This window comes from Botrytis byssoidea (genome assembly GCF_014898295.1).
Source record: "Botrytis byssoidea strain MUCL 94 chromosome Unknown BBYS_005, whole genome shotgun sequence".
NCBI lineage: Eukaryota > Fungi > Ascomycota > Leotiomycetes > Helotiales > Sclerotiniaceae > Botrytis > Botrytis byssoidea.
This window is the reverse complement of record NW_024065846.1, coordinates 1240853-1256829: the sequence shown is the minus strand read 5'-3', so window position 1 is coordinate 1256829 and position 15977 is coordinate 1240853. Positions and strand designations below refer to the sequence as shown.

Here is a 15977-nt window from a genome sequence, read left to right as displayed (position 1 = left end):
ACACTACATGACACACGAATCTGTCTACATCCATCCTCTTATCTATGATCTAGCTCGACCTACCTACTACCTACCTATGTTAACATGACACACATCTAGTAGCCACAAAAGAACACACTTCATCTCCTCTTCAACATCAATGCCGTCCATTCCTCAATATTGAATCAATTCCCAACCTCCTCTTCGTCAGCTATAATATCGGTACTACCTTATTCCATCCCTCTGCTTCCTTAGTTCCGAGACTCTATTCGATTTCTTTCTATCAGATACCCTATCTGGGATGAGTATCCACAGCTATCCTAGGCTGAGTGCAGGGTCTACTTGTCAGTCAATGCAACAGTAGAAAAATTGAGAAAAGAGGGGCAAAGCCAAGAGGAAGCTTACCTCAAGCTTGTCTAGGTATTTCCCCACCAAAATGTCACTAGCCAACAAATTACATAGCATGATTTGATTTTGAGGCTATCAATTGAATATCTATTCATGTAGATTTCAAATATACGGTACAGCAATCATGACTACCCAAAACCAAACTCAGGAGCCGGAGAATAATGATCATCTTATTATTTCAAAAGATTCTCAACATCCCGCGAATCTAATTCCAGAACTCTGCGCAAAATTTTGGCATCTAGGATGGGTAACAGGTACAGGAGGAGGCGCCAGTATTCGCAAAGAGTATGCCCATCTTCCCTCTCACGCTAGCCATGATTACTGACCTCCCCAGTGATCTTGTATATCTTGCGCCATCTGGAGTCCAGAAAGAACTTATGAAACCAGAACACATTTATGTCCTCGACATAACCAAACAACTTGATCCCAAACAGCGCTTCTACCTCCGCTCACCACCCAATCTCAAGCCTTCCCAATGCACCCCTCTTTTCATGGCTGCATTCACCAAACGAAACGCAGGTTGTTGCATCCATACGCATTCAAAATGGGCAGTCCTCATCACCCTACTCCTGGAATCCGCACCCAGCACCACAATGTTCGAAATCAACAATATCGAGCAAATCAAGGCATTTGGAAAAGGCTATACGAAGACAGGCAATTTGGGATATCACGATACGTTGCGCATTCCAGTTATTGAAAACACACCCCACGAAGAAGATTTGACAGAGTATCTGGAAGAAGCCATGGAGAAATATCCAGATACGTACGCGGTTTTGGTAAGGAGACATGGGGTCTATGTTTGGGGAGAGTCAGTGCACAAGGCGAAGACTCAGTGTGAGAGGTAGGTTGCTGGTTTCATCATTTATTTTGTGTGACTTTTAGATGATGCTGATATCCCATGTAGCTTGGATTACCTTTTCCAAATTGCGGTCGACATGAAGAAATTGGGGTTGCCATGGTTGAGTGATGTTAAACCAATCGCTTGAAGGACTTCCATCGTTCGAGTTGCTATTGTTTTCGGAGATGAAATTATGATTCAAGAAGAATTGAAGATACCCTTTTTCTTACGCTGTAGTTTTCCAGGACGTAGATATGATGATCAGAAGTGTCACTTAGATGATTTCTTCAACCACTTGACTCGAAACTTGCAAAGATCTTAATACGGTGTTATTATTGCATATCTCATCTCCCCTAGAGAGTTTTGCATTGTTATTCAACTTAACCATCTCCCACAGTCGAATCCAGATATTCTCTTGTACTTCCAACTCCAACGCCTTTCGAAAACGAAACTCTCCTCGCAATCATCATCGCGACTCTCCCTCATCCCAAAAGAAGGTATCCCCGCCCTCTTGATTCGCCAACCTCCTGTCTCTGTTAAATCAGCTTCTGTTTGTTTATGTGCCATACGATGCCATGCCATAAATTCCTAGATCTATACCATTCACCCTGCATAGCATAACAAAGATTTAAAATCTGAAGAAACCTTTCAAAGTACATGGAGAAAGAGAAGAAAACAGCAAATAAGTTTGGTAAACATCCATAGTTCAGGCAAAGGGAAAGAAAAAATTACTCAATATTCACATTTCCGGATCATCGTATCGATCATGGCCATGTCCGCGCAAACTCTCTCGATCCTGATGCGTAGCTAATTCGTGGGGTCCTGACGAGGAGGTGTGGAGGTGGAAATCATTTGAGATTCCTGGGGAGGGAGAGGATCTTGAAGAAGTTAGTGGATGATACATTGATGTCAATATATTTAAAAATCATGAGGGGGGGAATCAGAAATAATGCACCTCAGTCCTCTCAATCTCTCGCTCTCCCTTTCCCGTTCCCACCTCTCTCCCATCCCCATTTGCACACCCAAGGATCCAGTCATCCCAGGACTATTCGGTAAACTCACATTCCCCCCCGAATTCACATTCCCTTGTTGATAATTCGGACTCGCTCTTCCCTCAGCTCCTCTCCCAGTCCCTCCCAAATTCAACGGCGGAATAACCATGCCATATTCATCCGCCCCTGGACTTCGACTGCGACTCCGTCCATATCCCTCACTGGCAATATTCGACTCAGAAAGATGCGAGTGACTTTCGCTTCCGGCGCCGGAAAATTGTCCCAGCCCGCGAATCTCATTTTCCGTCATGAGATGTCGAGGTTTATTGTAATATGTTGTTTCAGATAGAGTTGCCGAGGGCGCGATATAGGATTGGGGGTTGGGACCACCGGGGTGATGCGGATTGGGATGAGTATGGGAAGTCATGTCTGAGGGACGGGAGTTGTGATGGATTATTTCTTTAATGGTGCGTTGGCGGCCGCAGAGGTAGAGGAGAGCGCTGGCTAGTAGGACAAGCGCGGATGCGCCGATGGCTATTCCTGCTATAGCGCCTGGAGATAGCTTAGAGGAAGAGGAAGAAGAGTGAGAAGAGTCTGTAACAATTATTGTGGAAGCGGAGGTGGTGGTACTGGGTGAGTCGCCTGAGGACGAGGTAGATGTCGGACGAGCACTCGAAGATGAGGATGAAGTTGCTTCGACGGGGAAGTTTTCGCCAGGACTAAATTGTAACGAGGAGTTTTTTGCATATTCCAATTGATTTGTGAATGTTTGAGTTGAGTTCTGACATCAAGAATTGTGAGTATTCGGAACCAAATTCTGCCCAGTGACATGGAATTGTTGAACGTACAGCATTAATGACACCAATCATTCCATCCTCATGGCACGCTCCTGGAGCTGAACAATAAAAGAAGATCGGGTTGGTATCATTGACAACGACTTGGAATTCGGGAGGCTAAATACTCTCAAGTTAGACCATGCAATGGCATTCCCAAATATTCTCCATGAATGTACAAACATCATTTAAAACCACATTGATCGGATGGAAACCACTCCAAAACCCCCGCTTGTTGATGCCCGTAACTTCATATGGAATACACGCTCTATTGCTTCCATATTCTGCTCTCGCAACCGAGTGATTTTGAGGATAAAATCGAAATTCTAACAATTCACTCATCGATTAGCATAACGCACTATTCTATCCTCCATACCAAACTCAACATGAAGACACCGTTCGCAAAACGCATACCTATCACATCGCTAACATTCGCACTCAATTCCGTCGGCGTAAACTGCAATCCTTCTATGCCAACCGAAACCACATGCGTCGGCACTGCACGCGACGTAGTGCTCGACTGCGCCGTAACCTTATCCCCACCCAGAATGAGTAGCGCAAACCATGCAATGAAAATTTTCAACATGTTTCATACAATCATATCGGACGCTCTGCTGTGTATTCCGGAAGAAATATCAAACCAAGACACCAACGGATACGGAAACAGAAAGAGAAAGAGAAATCCAGGTAGTGGAAATGGCAAACATGGTAAAGTAGGTAAGCAGAGTCATCGTCCTACAATCGCTAATTCGACGGACCAACAATATTTCCATGAAAACTGCGCCCAGATGAGTTTTTGCTCTCTGAACAGCCAGCCAAGACTTCATGGCTGTTTGCTGTCAGCTTTTTGCCTGTTAATATTCAGACCTCTCGGGAAAAGTTCCTTGTCCGCCACCGCTAATTTCAGAAAATTTGTGGCCTTTATGTCAATATCGGACTTCCTGTTATATAACATGGCTTTCTAATAGCTTGCGTTTGTTCTCACAGTCCACGGGTTGCACCGGAGGGGATCTCTCCAGGTACATTATCAAGGTTGGCATCATCTTGTCTCCTTCACTGTAGAGCATGGTAAGATGCGTGGCTCGAAAATCAAGACCAAAATGCGAATGTCAGCATTTGAAAAGCTCAGCGTCCAATCGGTGCTGATTGCCAAGTTGAGCTGAGATCAGGAAAGCTTGGGCTATGAATAAATAACGATTTAAAAATTGAAATGTCACTCCTATGTACCAGAAAGTCCCAAGAAGCATGTTAGTCAGGTTCCAAATTAGTTGTCGATGTTTATATTACATCGTAAATTTAGATTACGTGTTTAACCCGAGTCCAATAACAGGTACCCTCAACCCTAACATCGCACTCCACTATCCACAATCTCTGCAAAGCTGCAAAGCCTCACTCGATTTACACTTCTTGAGTTGATGGCACCATTCTTGTTACCAAACCGGGAGCATAGCTTGCAACGACATCTCAATGACCGTCTCTAATTCCGCGAAGGAGGGAATGTTCTACCATAAGCAGGTACAATGTTAATCTGCCAATCATCCACCTTCTCATACCACACGCTCAAAAGTTTTCTGTATCGGTTTCGCAGCCTATTATCAATCAGCATGAGGATTTCAATACTCAGAATATGGCCGCAACAAGGTCTAAACTCACATCGATAAACTTCTCCAAATCTTTGTCAAGATTGGCCAGGTCATCCTTCCTCTTCTTATTATCGGCAATCAAGCCTTGTTTCTTCTTCAAAAGTCCTTGTCTCTGTTCCTCCAACTTCAATCTCTCCTGATGTTCATGATCTATTCTTGCAATCATAAGCGCATTCTCATCAGCGTCAGCGTGTTCAGGATGTTGTGCTAAGAATTCGTCGACTGGTATCAAGGGAAGTTGCTGATATTTGTGGCTGTAGAAGATAGCATTAGCGACACTGCCTAGTTTCATACTTGTGAAATTGGCTGGAAACTCACTCATATGATTCGCAAGCAGCAATTTCCCCTTGTAAATGCCGTTGTTCATAGTACAGATTTTGAAGTTGTAAATGTAGCCTATCTACTTCTTGACGCGCTTCCGCGGTTAAAGCTTTTGTTTCTCGTGCGCCGGCATGAGAATCACGATGTAGACCTCTCAATTGTGCGAGATATGTAAGAAGCAGTTTTTGTTGTTTAGAGATCTGTAGTAGAACTTCGTTCGACGGAGTGGAGGTTGTAGATGCAGCCGATACGAAGTCAAGAAGAGCAATTGCTTGTTCCCGCGTCTGATTCGAAGTTTCAAGTGCAAGCTTGAGAGATGGTTCTGTAATTATCTCGTCGATAGCCATTATGGCGAAATTCGTTATTAGGAATTGGAATCGAATTGAGAATCGAGGCTCTAACTTATATAGTGGTTTGCATTAAGGATTATTTGTTGGAGAGAAATTAAAGTACAGCCTTCTCGCTCAATAAGGCTGAATCCCAAGCTATCTCTTAGTTCTAGCCTCATTTCGCACTTACATAACCTGATAATGAGTTAGCAAAATATATTCCTTGGCAACCCCGACCCCACCATCGATTTGAACTTGTCGATTTTTCTCTCGCAGGTGTCAAGGAGTTCTGTGGGCAATAGCAAGAATTCCTAGGTAGAAAGTGTGTGAGAGAGACATCAAGTCCATTTACCATCAGCCATAACCGATATCCCTACATCTTGCACAACCCTGTATCTTGCACAATTTGATTTATTAAACTAAAAATCGATATTAAATTCAAATATCATTATAATGATTTTAAAACTTGTATAATAGGATCTTATATTTATCAAAAAATAATATCAGGAACTTAAAAGATTTGAAATATTCAATTAAATATTAATTGATTTTGAATAACAATATTTTAAAATATTAATAACAAAATAAAAACCTATATTAGAGTGAATTATATAATTGAAAAATGATTTTTTATATTTTTTATTATCATTATTATTAATCAAAAGTTTGAAATTTCGAAAAATATTAATAATCAAGTTTTATATCAAGTTTTAAATTTTTATATAGTTTTAAAAAAAAAGAAAAATAATTTAAAAATACTTTTTAAAATATTATGGAATATTTATTTTGAGATTTTAAAAAAATAAATTGATATTTTGATTCAATTTATAAAAATATATTTTTATATATTAGAAAATATATAATATAATAATAATAAATAATATTAAAATAAAATATTATTTAGAAATTATAATTAATTATATTATAGAGTAATATAAATAAGAAAAAATAATAATTAAAATAATTGATTCCTATATTTCAACCGAAAAGTCTATTATATATATTTTTTTCAATCAAAAATATTATAGTTCCTTTTCTAAAAGAATTTTATTTCTAAAAAAAGTCTTTAAATTTTATATATTTCTAAAAATTTTATAGTTTATATTTAATTTCAAATTCATTTTATAATATTTAATACTAGTTATTAATTTTAAACTTAAATTTAATTCGAGATTTTCTTTTACAAAATATTTGAATAAAAAACCTCTATTATTAATTATATAATTTTAATTTTTAAATATTAATATTTTTTAAAATAAATGATTATATATATAAGTATATAATAAAATATGGTTTTTATTATTTAATTCTCAATATTAATATATAAATAGTATATTATATAATTAAATTATATTAAGAATATTATTAATACTTGAGTTATAAAAGATTTTTGTTTTAAAACAAATTATTTATTAAAATTCTTATTATATATTAATATAATTTCGAATTGTTAATATAAAAATTAGCTTTTTTTAATTCATTATATTAAAAGATCTTCAAATTTATAGAATATATTCTAAAAACAAATTTTTATTATTTTTATTATTAAATAAATTAATATATAATAATTTCATATTAATAGTTTTAATATCAAGATTCCTATTCAATTATTAATTATAATTATGATTTTATTATTTTATATATAAGAAATAATATTATAATATTATTATTTTAATTTTCAATAGAATTTAATGATTGGTTGATTATATATCATTTTTAGAATATTATTTTCAAAAGAAATAAAAGTGTGCAAGATGCAGGGTTGTGCAAGATGTAGGGATATCGGTTATTGGAAAGTCTTGGAACCGGATAATCTTAAATCTAAGCAGAACCTTGTCTATACTTATTATACTTATATTTACTAGTCTATTCGCAGGAGAAAAAACAGGCGGAATTCGACCACTTCTACAATATTTTTGAAAATCCAATCGCTTCCTTCTAATATTACATAAAATAAAACTCCGAGATATCTTCTAAATAATAAAAAGCTAATATTTCTTCTGATCTTTTTAAATTTATGTATATATCATTTGTGATTGATTTTTGATTCAATTAAGTTTCAAGATTTTAATAGGGAATTCAATTGTCAAATTCCGCCTCTTTTTTCTCCTGCGAATAGCCGTATCAGGGAGGGAGGGAGCTTGGACCATTTCGACCTCCCGCCACTCAGGCTCGCCAGGGCCGTTTCAGACCTACCCAATTCCAGAAGGGGCACAACGGTAGGATGGTACTTTCCGTGAAGGAAGGAGTTGTTCCGATATGAAAGCTGTAGATATACCTATTACATACACTGGAACATACACTTGCTCGATTCCATTCGTTAATTGGTGGTAATCTTAATTGAGAGCAGAGTTTCTCGGAGTCTTATTTCTAATTTACGTTGACACAATGGCGTCGTCTACCACTCCTACTCCTGCATCCCAGCCCACTCGTGCTTCTTCCAGACTGGGACCTTGGATACGACTGAATGGAATCTCTTATTCCCAGTTACCCGAGGCAGGTATAGGCATTGTAGCAGCTAGTGGAGCTATACGACCATTGAACGGTAGTGATCATCCTACTAGGAATGCGAAGACATTTATCGCGGCAGTACTCGAAGAAGCAATCCCATTTCTCAACGGAATGGTCCAGAATGAACCACCCTGGTCATTTCTCAAGTCCAAGACGGGCGTTCAGTTGTATAAGCGCGTCGTCTCCAAGGAAGAACTAGATTATTGCAACGGGACACACGATGAAGCAACAAAGAAAGCAAATGAGGAAGGGGAGACTTGGTTTGCCAGAAGAAGTATCCATGAGAATAAAGCAGAAGCAAACACAGCTTCTTGGGACGAATTTACTCTCCATATCAAGCAAGAACACTTTGAGAGAGAGAAGGATTGGTGTCATTCTGTGCTCGCCAGTAGTAGGAGAGCTATGTACTGGGAAACGAGCGATTTTGAGATCGTGGCTGGTGAAAAGCAATGGAACAACATCTCATTGGAAGTTGTAGAGATGATTCATAAGCCCCCGGTTGTTTCTGAGCGAAAGTTTCCTGAGGTACTGATTACTGCATCACTTAACGAACCTGTGCAGAATGAATTTTTGGTTATCTCAATACCCATAACCGATTCAGCCAATGTCCAGTCACAAACTCCCAGCTTTCAAGAATCCGGTTTCGCCTCCGCCAAAAAGAAAGGTCAAGTTGTGGGGGCCTACGCATCGATTGAACGATGTTGTCTTCGTCCTAATCCTAGTGGTGCAGCTGGGGAGATAGAATGGATAATGGCTACTGCTGTAGGAATCCTCTATAAATATTTGTGCTGTATGTTTGCTAACTGATGTAACCTTATAGTCAGATGCCAAAGGCTGGATACCTCAATTGATACAGAAGCCCAGTATACCAGGCCAGATTCAAAAGGATGTGAGCATGTACATGCGTTGGGTCAAAGATCAGCGGAGATCAATACCTGATGTTCTTCCACAATAAACAGAATGACAACAATGATCGTAGACGGGGAGTCAATATTGATCGAAAAACTCCAAGGACCAATTTGTTCAAGACATATTTCCTGCATGACGACATCAAATTCTCCAACGGCGATGACAGATTCTGATGAAAGTGTTTCCCAGCATCACCTAACACTTTGTTTGGGTTTGAGAAATTGAATGGTTTTAAGCGTGGATGGTTTTGCTTGCTGGATGGCAGCATGAAGCGATATGCGAAAGGGGGACAGGGGGTTCGTTAATGATTGCTATTCTTATAAATAACAATTCAAGCATTTACATTACTCCTCTGAGCCCAGAGCTCTTTTATCGCCATCGCTGTTCCCTCAACAATAAGTTTGTGCTCCTCTGCGTGCATTCTCGCCTCGAGTTCCTCTAAAGATTCAGAACTTTTGCACTCCACTTCTTTGACCACGATTGGTGTTCCACGATCAACTTCACTGATCACATAATGAATCATGAGGCCCGTCTTGTTGTTCTCCAACTTGCCCTGTTCGAAATCATTGAAAGCCCGTCCAATAGCATTAGCTCCATCATATTTGCCTGGAAGTGCTGGGTGAAGATTTATGATTGGTATCTTTTTGGCAGTCAGGGGGTCAATGAATGTTGGTGCGAGAATATGCATCCAGCCAGCACAGATAATCTAGTGATTGTTAGAATTGTTACACTATTGGAGATTTGAAAAGTGATTTGCAGACTAAAGAAGGTCTGGATATTGAAAGAATAAGGGGAATAGTAATGAAAGTGGTCACTTACGATATCAGGTTGTTCTGAAATCACGAGATCCGCAAGGTCCGCATCATACTTTTCTCGTGCGGCTTTTATCACTGCGGGGTCCTTCTCATCTTTTTTGTGGTATTTTCCCGTCAACAAATTGTGACATGTTGTTGGGATGCCCGCCGCTGCTGCACGAGTAACTCCATACGCCGCCTTTCTATTTGTGATAACTCGAATTATCTTCAAATACGGCAGGGTGATTTCCGAGTCATTGGTTCCTTGCGAAGCATCAATGAGTGCTTGCAGATTGCTGCCATTTCCAGAGATGAGAACTATGGCTTTGGTTGGAGGAGGTGGCATTTTTGCTTCGAGATGGAATTAACTGGTAAGGAGGTTGATGTGTTGAAGTTAAGTTTTGTTGATATGGTTGCTCATAAACTATATATGGTACTGAACTTCGTAGAAAACGTGTGTGGGTCTGCCTGTGACGAGGGGTGTAAAATGAAATAAAAACTGTGAGGTGGGGAAATGAAATATGAGAGTTTGGGGGACTACTTGGTGGAGTCTATAGCAATTTAGGGCTGGACTAGTAATCAGATTGAATGAATAATTGAAAATGCTAGCATTATAATGATACTATACAACAACCATAATAATATTTAATATCATTTTAATAATCAAATAGATTTTAATAGTTTTAATGTGTAATTTTGTGGAAAATTTTATATCAAAACAAAAAATACTTTATTTGTAATCCAATATTGAAAACAATACATACCTACCTATATACAATTAAACTGATATTATTATTAGATATATAGAGATCGTAGTACTACTGTTAAGCTCAACCTTGAGCTCCAACTGCCTAATCAATTGATCAATGCACCTACCTACCTCCCTCCCACCCTCAAACCACCCCACCAAAAACCCCTCCGACTTCTCCAGACCACAACTAAATATCATTCATCCACACACACAATCAAACAATCAATCAAACAAATAACGCAATCCTCAACCAACCCATCCACGCACCCTCAACCCCAAACACAAAAATGGACACCTCCCTCAAAGGACCCGGCCAAGCCCAAAAACACGACGGCAGCGCCCTCCGCATCGGAATCGTCCACGCGCGCTGGAATACCTGTGAGTACCTTCCACCCGCCCAGGATTCCCATCTTCCTCTCCCCCTTCAAGCCCAGCTCGTACTGTACCGTACTGTCCCCTACCACTCACTAACCACGCCGCACGCAGCCATAATCGAGCCGCTGCTCGCCGGTACAAAAAAGACGCTCTTGGCCAGCGGCGTCAAGGAAGCGAACATTGTCGTCCAATCCGTGCCCGGGAGTTGGGAATTGCCCATTGCGTGTTCCAAGTACGTGATCCTTTTTTATTTCATTGCTATTCATTTATTCATCCATTCGTACATACATACATACATACATACATCCATCCATCCACCCCTTGACTCGCATCTCTCATCTCCCATGAACCACAAACCATGAATCCCTCCCTCCCTTTCCCCTAAACCCAAACAAACAAACTAACTAACCACTCCTCCTTCCTCCCCTCCCCAGACTCTACTCAGCCTCTCAAATCCAATCCACGCAAAGCTCCTCCCTCTCCGCCGGCGATCTCCTCGGCTCCTCCACCACCGACCTCACCTCCCTCCCCACGCAATCACAAACCGCCGCCTCCACCGCCCCCTTCGATGCCATCATCGCCATCGGCTGTCTCATCAAAGGCGAAACCATGCATTTTGAATACATAGCCGAGAGCGTCTCGCAAGGTCTTATGCGCATCCAATTGGACGCCGGTGTTCCTCTTATTTTCGGACTCTTGACGGTGCTTACGGAGGATCAAGCGCTCATGAGAGCGGGCGTGGGTACGACTGAGAAGGGGAAGGGCCACAATCATGGAGAGGATTGGGCTGCCGCCGCTGTAGAATTGGGTGTCAAGAAGAGGGAGTGGGCTGCCGGAAAAATTGCATGATGGGGAATGTGATGCTATTCATATTTTGGATTGAGTGATGAAGGAAAGAAGGAGTGTGGATTCTTGGACGATTGGACGATTGGAGCATTTGATGTGATGTTTTGCTTCTAGATTTGATTCACCATGGATTGCATATGTTTGCACTGAAAAAAGAATGGTAAGAAAAAGTCGTTGATTAATTGGCGGCGGTATGTGTTCGATCATTAAAACAAAAAGAAAGATCAAAAAAGAAATCCGCCCAGATCTGAAGAAAATTATATTACTACTATACAAGCAGTCATGCCATAGGTATGATTTCCAGTTCAATGCCCCAAGTCTTACAACGCCAAAGTTTTCATGCTATATATCACAAAGCTATCCCCTTCAAATGCACATGCAGAAGCATCTAATAGCGAGTTATCCACCCATGAGATTATTATTGCGTGTAACCAAGCATTTCCGAGAGACCGCTAGTATCCTTTTTTGATTTCCAAATAGACTTCTTCTGCTCTCGTTTCTTTTTCATTTCCGCCCACCCTTCCTCATCATCTTCATCATCATTATCTACTCTCTGAACAGTCTTGATTGTCGAGGCATGCTTGCTGTCCCAACCACCGATTGCTCCAGACATGGTCGCGGTTCTTGATTTGGCATCGGTAAGAGGAACCTGTGAGACTGGTCTATATCGGCCAGGCAATCCAACATTGCTTCGTTCGGATGGCGCTATTGATGGAGCATAACCGTTGCCTTGAGCGTGTGCCGATGGTACGAATCCTTGACCATTTTGTTGCTGCAACCAAGGCATGCCACCAGGTTCAAGCATACTCATGGTACGTTGTGCGCTTCCGGGTCGCAGATTTTGGGCCGAGTTGCTAGTAGGCAATTGCTGACTTGAGGGTCGTTGCATCTCACCAAAGTTTGGCTGAGACATGTGACCCATTGGTCCCAATTGACCCAGTGGACCAAGCTGTGGCGCGCCACTGGGGGGTGGGGTACCTTGTCCACCTTGGTTTGTTGCCATCATTTGCATAAATTGCATCTGCATCTGCATAAATGATTGCATTTGTTCCGTCATCCGGATCTGAGCTTGGTCACCAGGAGTGAGCATTGGCTGAGGCATTCCGCCCATAGGTCCCATCTGGCCCATACCCAATGCACCCGCTCCCATGGGTATCTGTCCCATGATTGGTGGAGGTGCCATACCAGTGAAGCCGCCAGGAGGCATCTGGCCATATCCAGGGTTTGGGCTTCCTCTTCGCGCCGCTCGGGAGCGTTCTTCCGTGGCAATGACACCTACGAGACCTCCTGGAGGAGCGCCTCTGTTTGGAGTGCCGTTGATAGAACCTGGGCCACCATTCCCGAATGCCAGCGACTCTCTATTTGCTGGATAAACGAGACCTGCACCAACATAGGGGTCTTGAGGTAAGTTGCGAGCAAACACAGGCAAGGGTCCCCCGATACCTGGAACACCTTGAGCAGCACCTCTAAGATTAGGATTTGATCCCATGCTAGTTAGTCTGGTTGTAGGTGGCTTGTTCTTATTTGGAAATCCATGAGCAGCAAGAATGGCCAAAGGAACTTCTTCATCTTCCTCCTCTCCATCCTCTGTCGCACCGTCGAGTACCAAGTTGGGAGTACTTTGGCTGCTAAACATTGAAGGTCGGGATGGGCCTGGCGAAGGTGTCGAGTCTCCGGTGACTTTCATCATTTGTTGTCTGTATACTGACATGTGAGCCTCCTGCTTTCGTCGTTGCTTGGCAGCGTTCTTGCTCTTCTCTGCTTCATCCTCATCGTCATCGTAAGTCTCTTCCTCTTCCTCCTCAGCTTCTTCATCTTTCGGGCGCCCCCCAACGCTTCTCAAACGCTCTTGATCTTGTCTGTATCGCTCGAATTGGGCCGGTGTCATAACCTTGTTTACTGGAGCTTGCCTCGAAGGAGGGGGCGATTCTGACCTCTCCTGGAATTGCTGAGCTAAATCGGCGGATTCAAAAAGATCTTCATCTTCCTCTGGCTCGAGGAGCTGTGTCTTTGCAGTCGCCTTGGCGTTATATGCTGCTTGAGAAGGGAGTGCCCAGCTTTTTCGAGCTTGAGGATTACTTGGTGCTTCACCGAAATGTCTGCTCGCATTGACAGACTCGCGCAGGAGTGCAGCGTCCTCGTCGACGCCATCAAATTCCAATGTGGAGTGGCGGCGCATGGAAAGAGCACTGCTTCTCTTAAGTGTCGAGTCGGGGCGAGGCGCACTTGAACGTGGTCTTGGGATGGCTTGATTTGCATCAGTTTGATGCAAAGGACCATGTCTTGGAACCGGAGGAGGTTGGTGAGCAGGAGGACCCATATTACGAGTGACCACGGGAGGTGGACTAGTATTTTTCATGAGTCCATCATTTGATCCCCAAGAATATGGTGGGTCTTCGATGGTCTTGCGTTTGTCAAGTATAAGGGGGGAAGGTTGGTTAGCACGATTAGCAGAGTACGACTTCTCGGGTGGGAGTATTTCCTGCTTCATGTTAGTGAATCAACGTTGAAAGTAGCGACTCGACTTACAGGGCTCTTAGTAAATCCTCTGACGCCAGGCGAATCTAGAGGAGCACTCCTTCGGTGCGCCATTCCAGCAAACATATCTCCAAAATCGTCACCCATTGTCAGATCTAAATCTCTCTCCCCGAGTTTTGGTGGTGTAGCCGTGCTTGCGTAGCTGGATGCAGTTACCGCGCGCGTTCGACTCGAGGCGCTATCGTCGCGAATAGTTGGGGAAGGTGGTAGTTCGTCTGATACTTTTGATGGAGAAGGAGTGGCTTTGTTTCTACCCCAAGAGAGTGTTCTTCCAGCGTTCTTCAGCGAAAATCCAGACGATGTCTTTGGTAGCGGCGGAAGGGGAACGTCGCTATGTCTATCGTGTGGTGTTCTCCAGTCTTCGTGGCCAGGTGTCTCCATCGATGAAGGGGCAGTAGAGGCTGCACTTAACCTTGAAGAATTATCTGTGGTCGATGCGGTGTTCGTATTTGACGCTCCACTACCACTGGAAATTTATCAGCTTATTATGCCAAGGGTGTACCCTAGTTGTAGGTCCCCTGAACCTCCCACCCAGGTGGAAATTCAGTACTAACCGATTGACAGTATTAACTTTCATGCCCTCGAAAAGATTGTCCTCCTTGTGCGAATCAGCTGTACCGCTTGCTCGAGCAAATTTTACTCCACCGTCGAAAGATGGACCGGACTTATGACCCCCAGCTTGAGGACGCTCGAAAACCTTAAAGGACGATTCGACGGGAGGTTCGGGAATATCCAATGCATTTGCTGTCGACTTGCGTCGCCCAAAACTCTTTGGAATTAAAGGCATATAGTTTGTATTTATTGCTTGGAAGACGAGATTGCCGGTCTCGAGCTTCTCAGTAGTAATGAGTGGAAAAAGGTATCCAAATAGGGGATACTAGGCTCGATGCCGTTGGTATGTTTGATCTGCAAAGGATTGAAGTGTTGGAAGGAAAAATTCACGAATCAATGTTGAAGAAGATAAGTCATGAACATTGAGCTGAATACGCAAGTTTTCGTTGGCAAAGACGTGTGCGAGAAAATGTGAGGAAACGGGTCTGTTGCAATGGCCACAGGCGAGGTTAGCAAGATCCTTTTAGAACAGATGAAAATGCAAGTCTCCAGTATTTCGATAGATCGACAGATTCATCAAAGGTCCATGCTGTTGGAGAGAGAGACCGGTGTAGTGTAGGTTGGAATGGAAGCAAGCCAATGTGGTGTTATTCGCCGAGTATATCCTCGGAAGGCAAGGATGGGTGAGAAGGTTGGTGATGGAAAGATGCTGAGCAAGTCTTTTCAAGCCACGGCCAGGCAAAGATTGGTTATGGACCAAAGGTAGTGAATGAACCTTGTCCTAGATAAACATATTTTCTTCTGGCTGCCAAATGGATTTTTTCTGCAGTTGACGTATTGTATTGTGTTTTGGGGGGGGGGTAAAAGGTATGTGGTATGTAGTAGAGCTGAAATTTTTGGGGATTGTTGATGTTTATAGGCGCAATTTAATAAATATAGAAATAGAAATTGAAACCAAAGTGATGTTTACTTACTACAATAACGAGAGAATGAGAGCCAAACTACAACGAACGATAGACCAGAGAAGAGGAAAAAGAAAGCAAAAAAAGATTGAAGATGAAACAGAAAATTCAATAGTGATTGATGGAAAGAGAGCGATGGACTTGATTAGACAAAATGCAATGTCTTTAAATTATTAGCAAGATGCAAAAGGGCAATCGATTATTGAAGAATTCAATATGGATGATATGATATGATGATGTGATGTGATGTTTTGAAATGGTAGAGAGAGAGTGGATGAGAGAGAGTGGATGAGTGGATGAGTGGATGAGTGGATGAGTGGATGAGTGGATGAGTGAGTGAGTTTAGTGAGAATAAAGTAGGTAGGTAAGTGGTAAGTGGTAAGTGGTAAGTGGTAA

General features: G+C 42.0%; 7 protein-coding genes across 7 annotated transcripts; 3 read left to right on the top strand and 4 right to left on the bottom strand.

Moving 5' to 3' along the window:
- Positions 1-511: 511 nt before the first annotated feature.
- On the top strand, positions 512-1373 carry EAE97_003193 (uncharacterized protein; the record flags this gene model as incomplete). The annotated part of the gene is made up of 3 exons (XM_038873705.1): positions 512-672; positions 722-1228; positions 1292-1373. The coding sequence occupies 3 exons, from the start codon at positions 512-514 to the stop codon at positions 1371-1373; spliced, it is 750 nt and encodes a 249-aa protein (XP_038735568.1).
- A 318-nt stretch (positions 1374-1691) lies between these two features.
- EAE97_003192 (uncharacterized protein) lies at positions 1692-3636 on the bottom strand (the record flags this gene model as incomplete). Its single annotated transcript, XM_038873704.1, has 6 exons — positions 1692-1758; positions 1969-2103; positions 2181-2998; positions 3066-3170; positions 3234-3376; positions 3465-3636. The coding sequence occupies 6 exons, from the start codon at positions 3634-3636 to the stop codon at positions 1692-1694; spliced, it is 1440 nt and encodes a 479-aa protein (XP_038735567.1).
- A 961-nt stretch (positions 3637-4597) lies between these two features.
- Positions 4598-5361, bottom strand: EAE97_003191 (uncharacterized protein; the record flags this gene model as incomplete). The annotated part of the gene is made up of 3 exons (XM_038873703.1): positions 4598-4639; positions 4704-4947; positions 5012-5361. The coding sequence occupies 3 exons, from the start codon at positions 5359-5361 to the stop codon at positions 4598-4600; spliced, it is 636 nt and encodes a 211-aa protein (XP_038735566.1).
- Positions 5362-7307: 1946 nt separating this feature from the next.
- EAE97_003189 (uncharacterized protein) lies at positions 7308-10073 on the bottom strand. The gene is made up of 2 exons (XM_038873701.1): positions 9583-10073; positions 7308-9469 (listed from the first exon to the last, which is right to left on the bottom strand). Exons 1-2 carry the CDS (start codon positions 9901-9903, stop codon positions 9095-9097), a joined length of 696 nt encoding a protein of 231 aa, XP_038735564.1. The 5' UTR covers positions 9904-10073; the 3' UTR covers positions 7308-9094.
- Positions 7732-8809, top strand: EAE97_003190 (uncharacterized protein; the record flags this gene model as incomplete). Its single annotated transcript, XM_038873702.1, has 2 exons — positions 7732-8616; positions 8675-8809. The coding sequence occupies 2 exons, from the start codon at positions 7732-7734 to the stop codon at positions 8807-8809; spliced, it is 1020 nt and encodes a 339-aa protein (XP_038735565.1).
- A 522-nt stretch (positions 10074-10595) lies between the features above and the next one.
- On the top strand, positions 10596-11532 carry EAE97_003188 (uncharacterized protein; the record flags this gene model as incomplete). The annotated part of the gene is made up of 3 exons (XM_038873700.1): positions 10596-10686; positions 10795-10915; positions 11118-11532. 3 exons carry the CDS (start codon positions 10596-10598, stop codon positions 11530-11532), a joined length of 627 nt encoding a protein of 208 aa, XP_038735563.1.
- Positions 11533-11947: 415 nt separating this feature from the next.
- EAE97_003187 (uncharacterized protein) lies at positions 11948-14854 on the bottom strand (the record flags this gene model as incomplete). Its single annotated transcript, XM_038873699.1, has 3 exons — positions 11948-14011; positions 14059-14533; positions 14622-14854. The coding sequence occupies 3 exons, from the start codon at positions 14852-14854 to the stop codon at positions 11948-11950; spliced, it is 2772 nt and encodes a 923-aa protein (XP_038735562.1).
- Positions 14855-15977: the final 1123 nt, after the last annotated feature.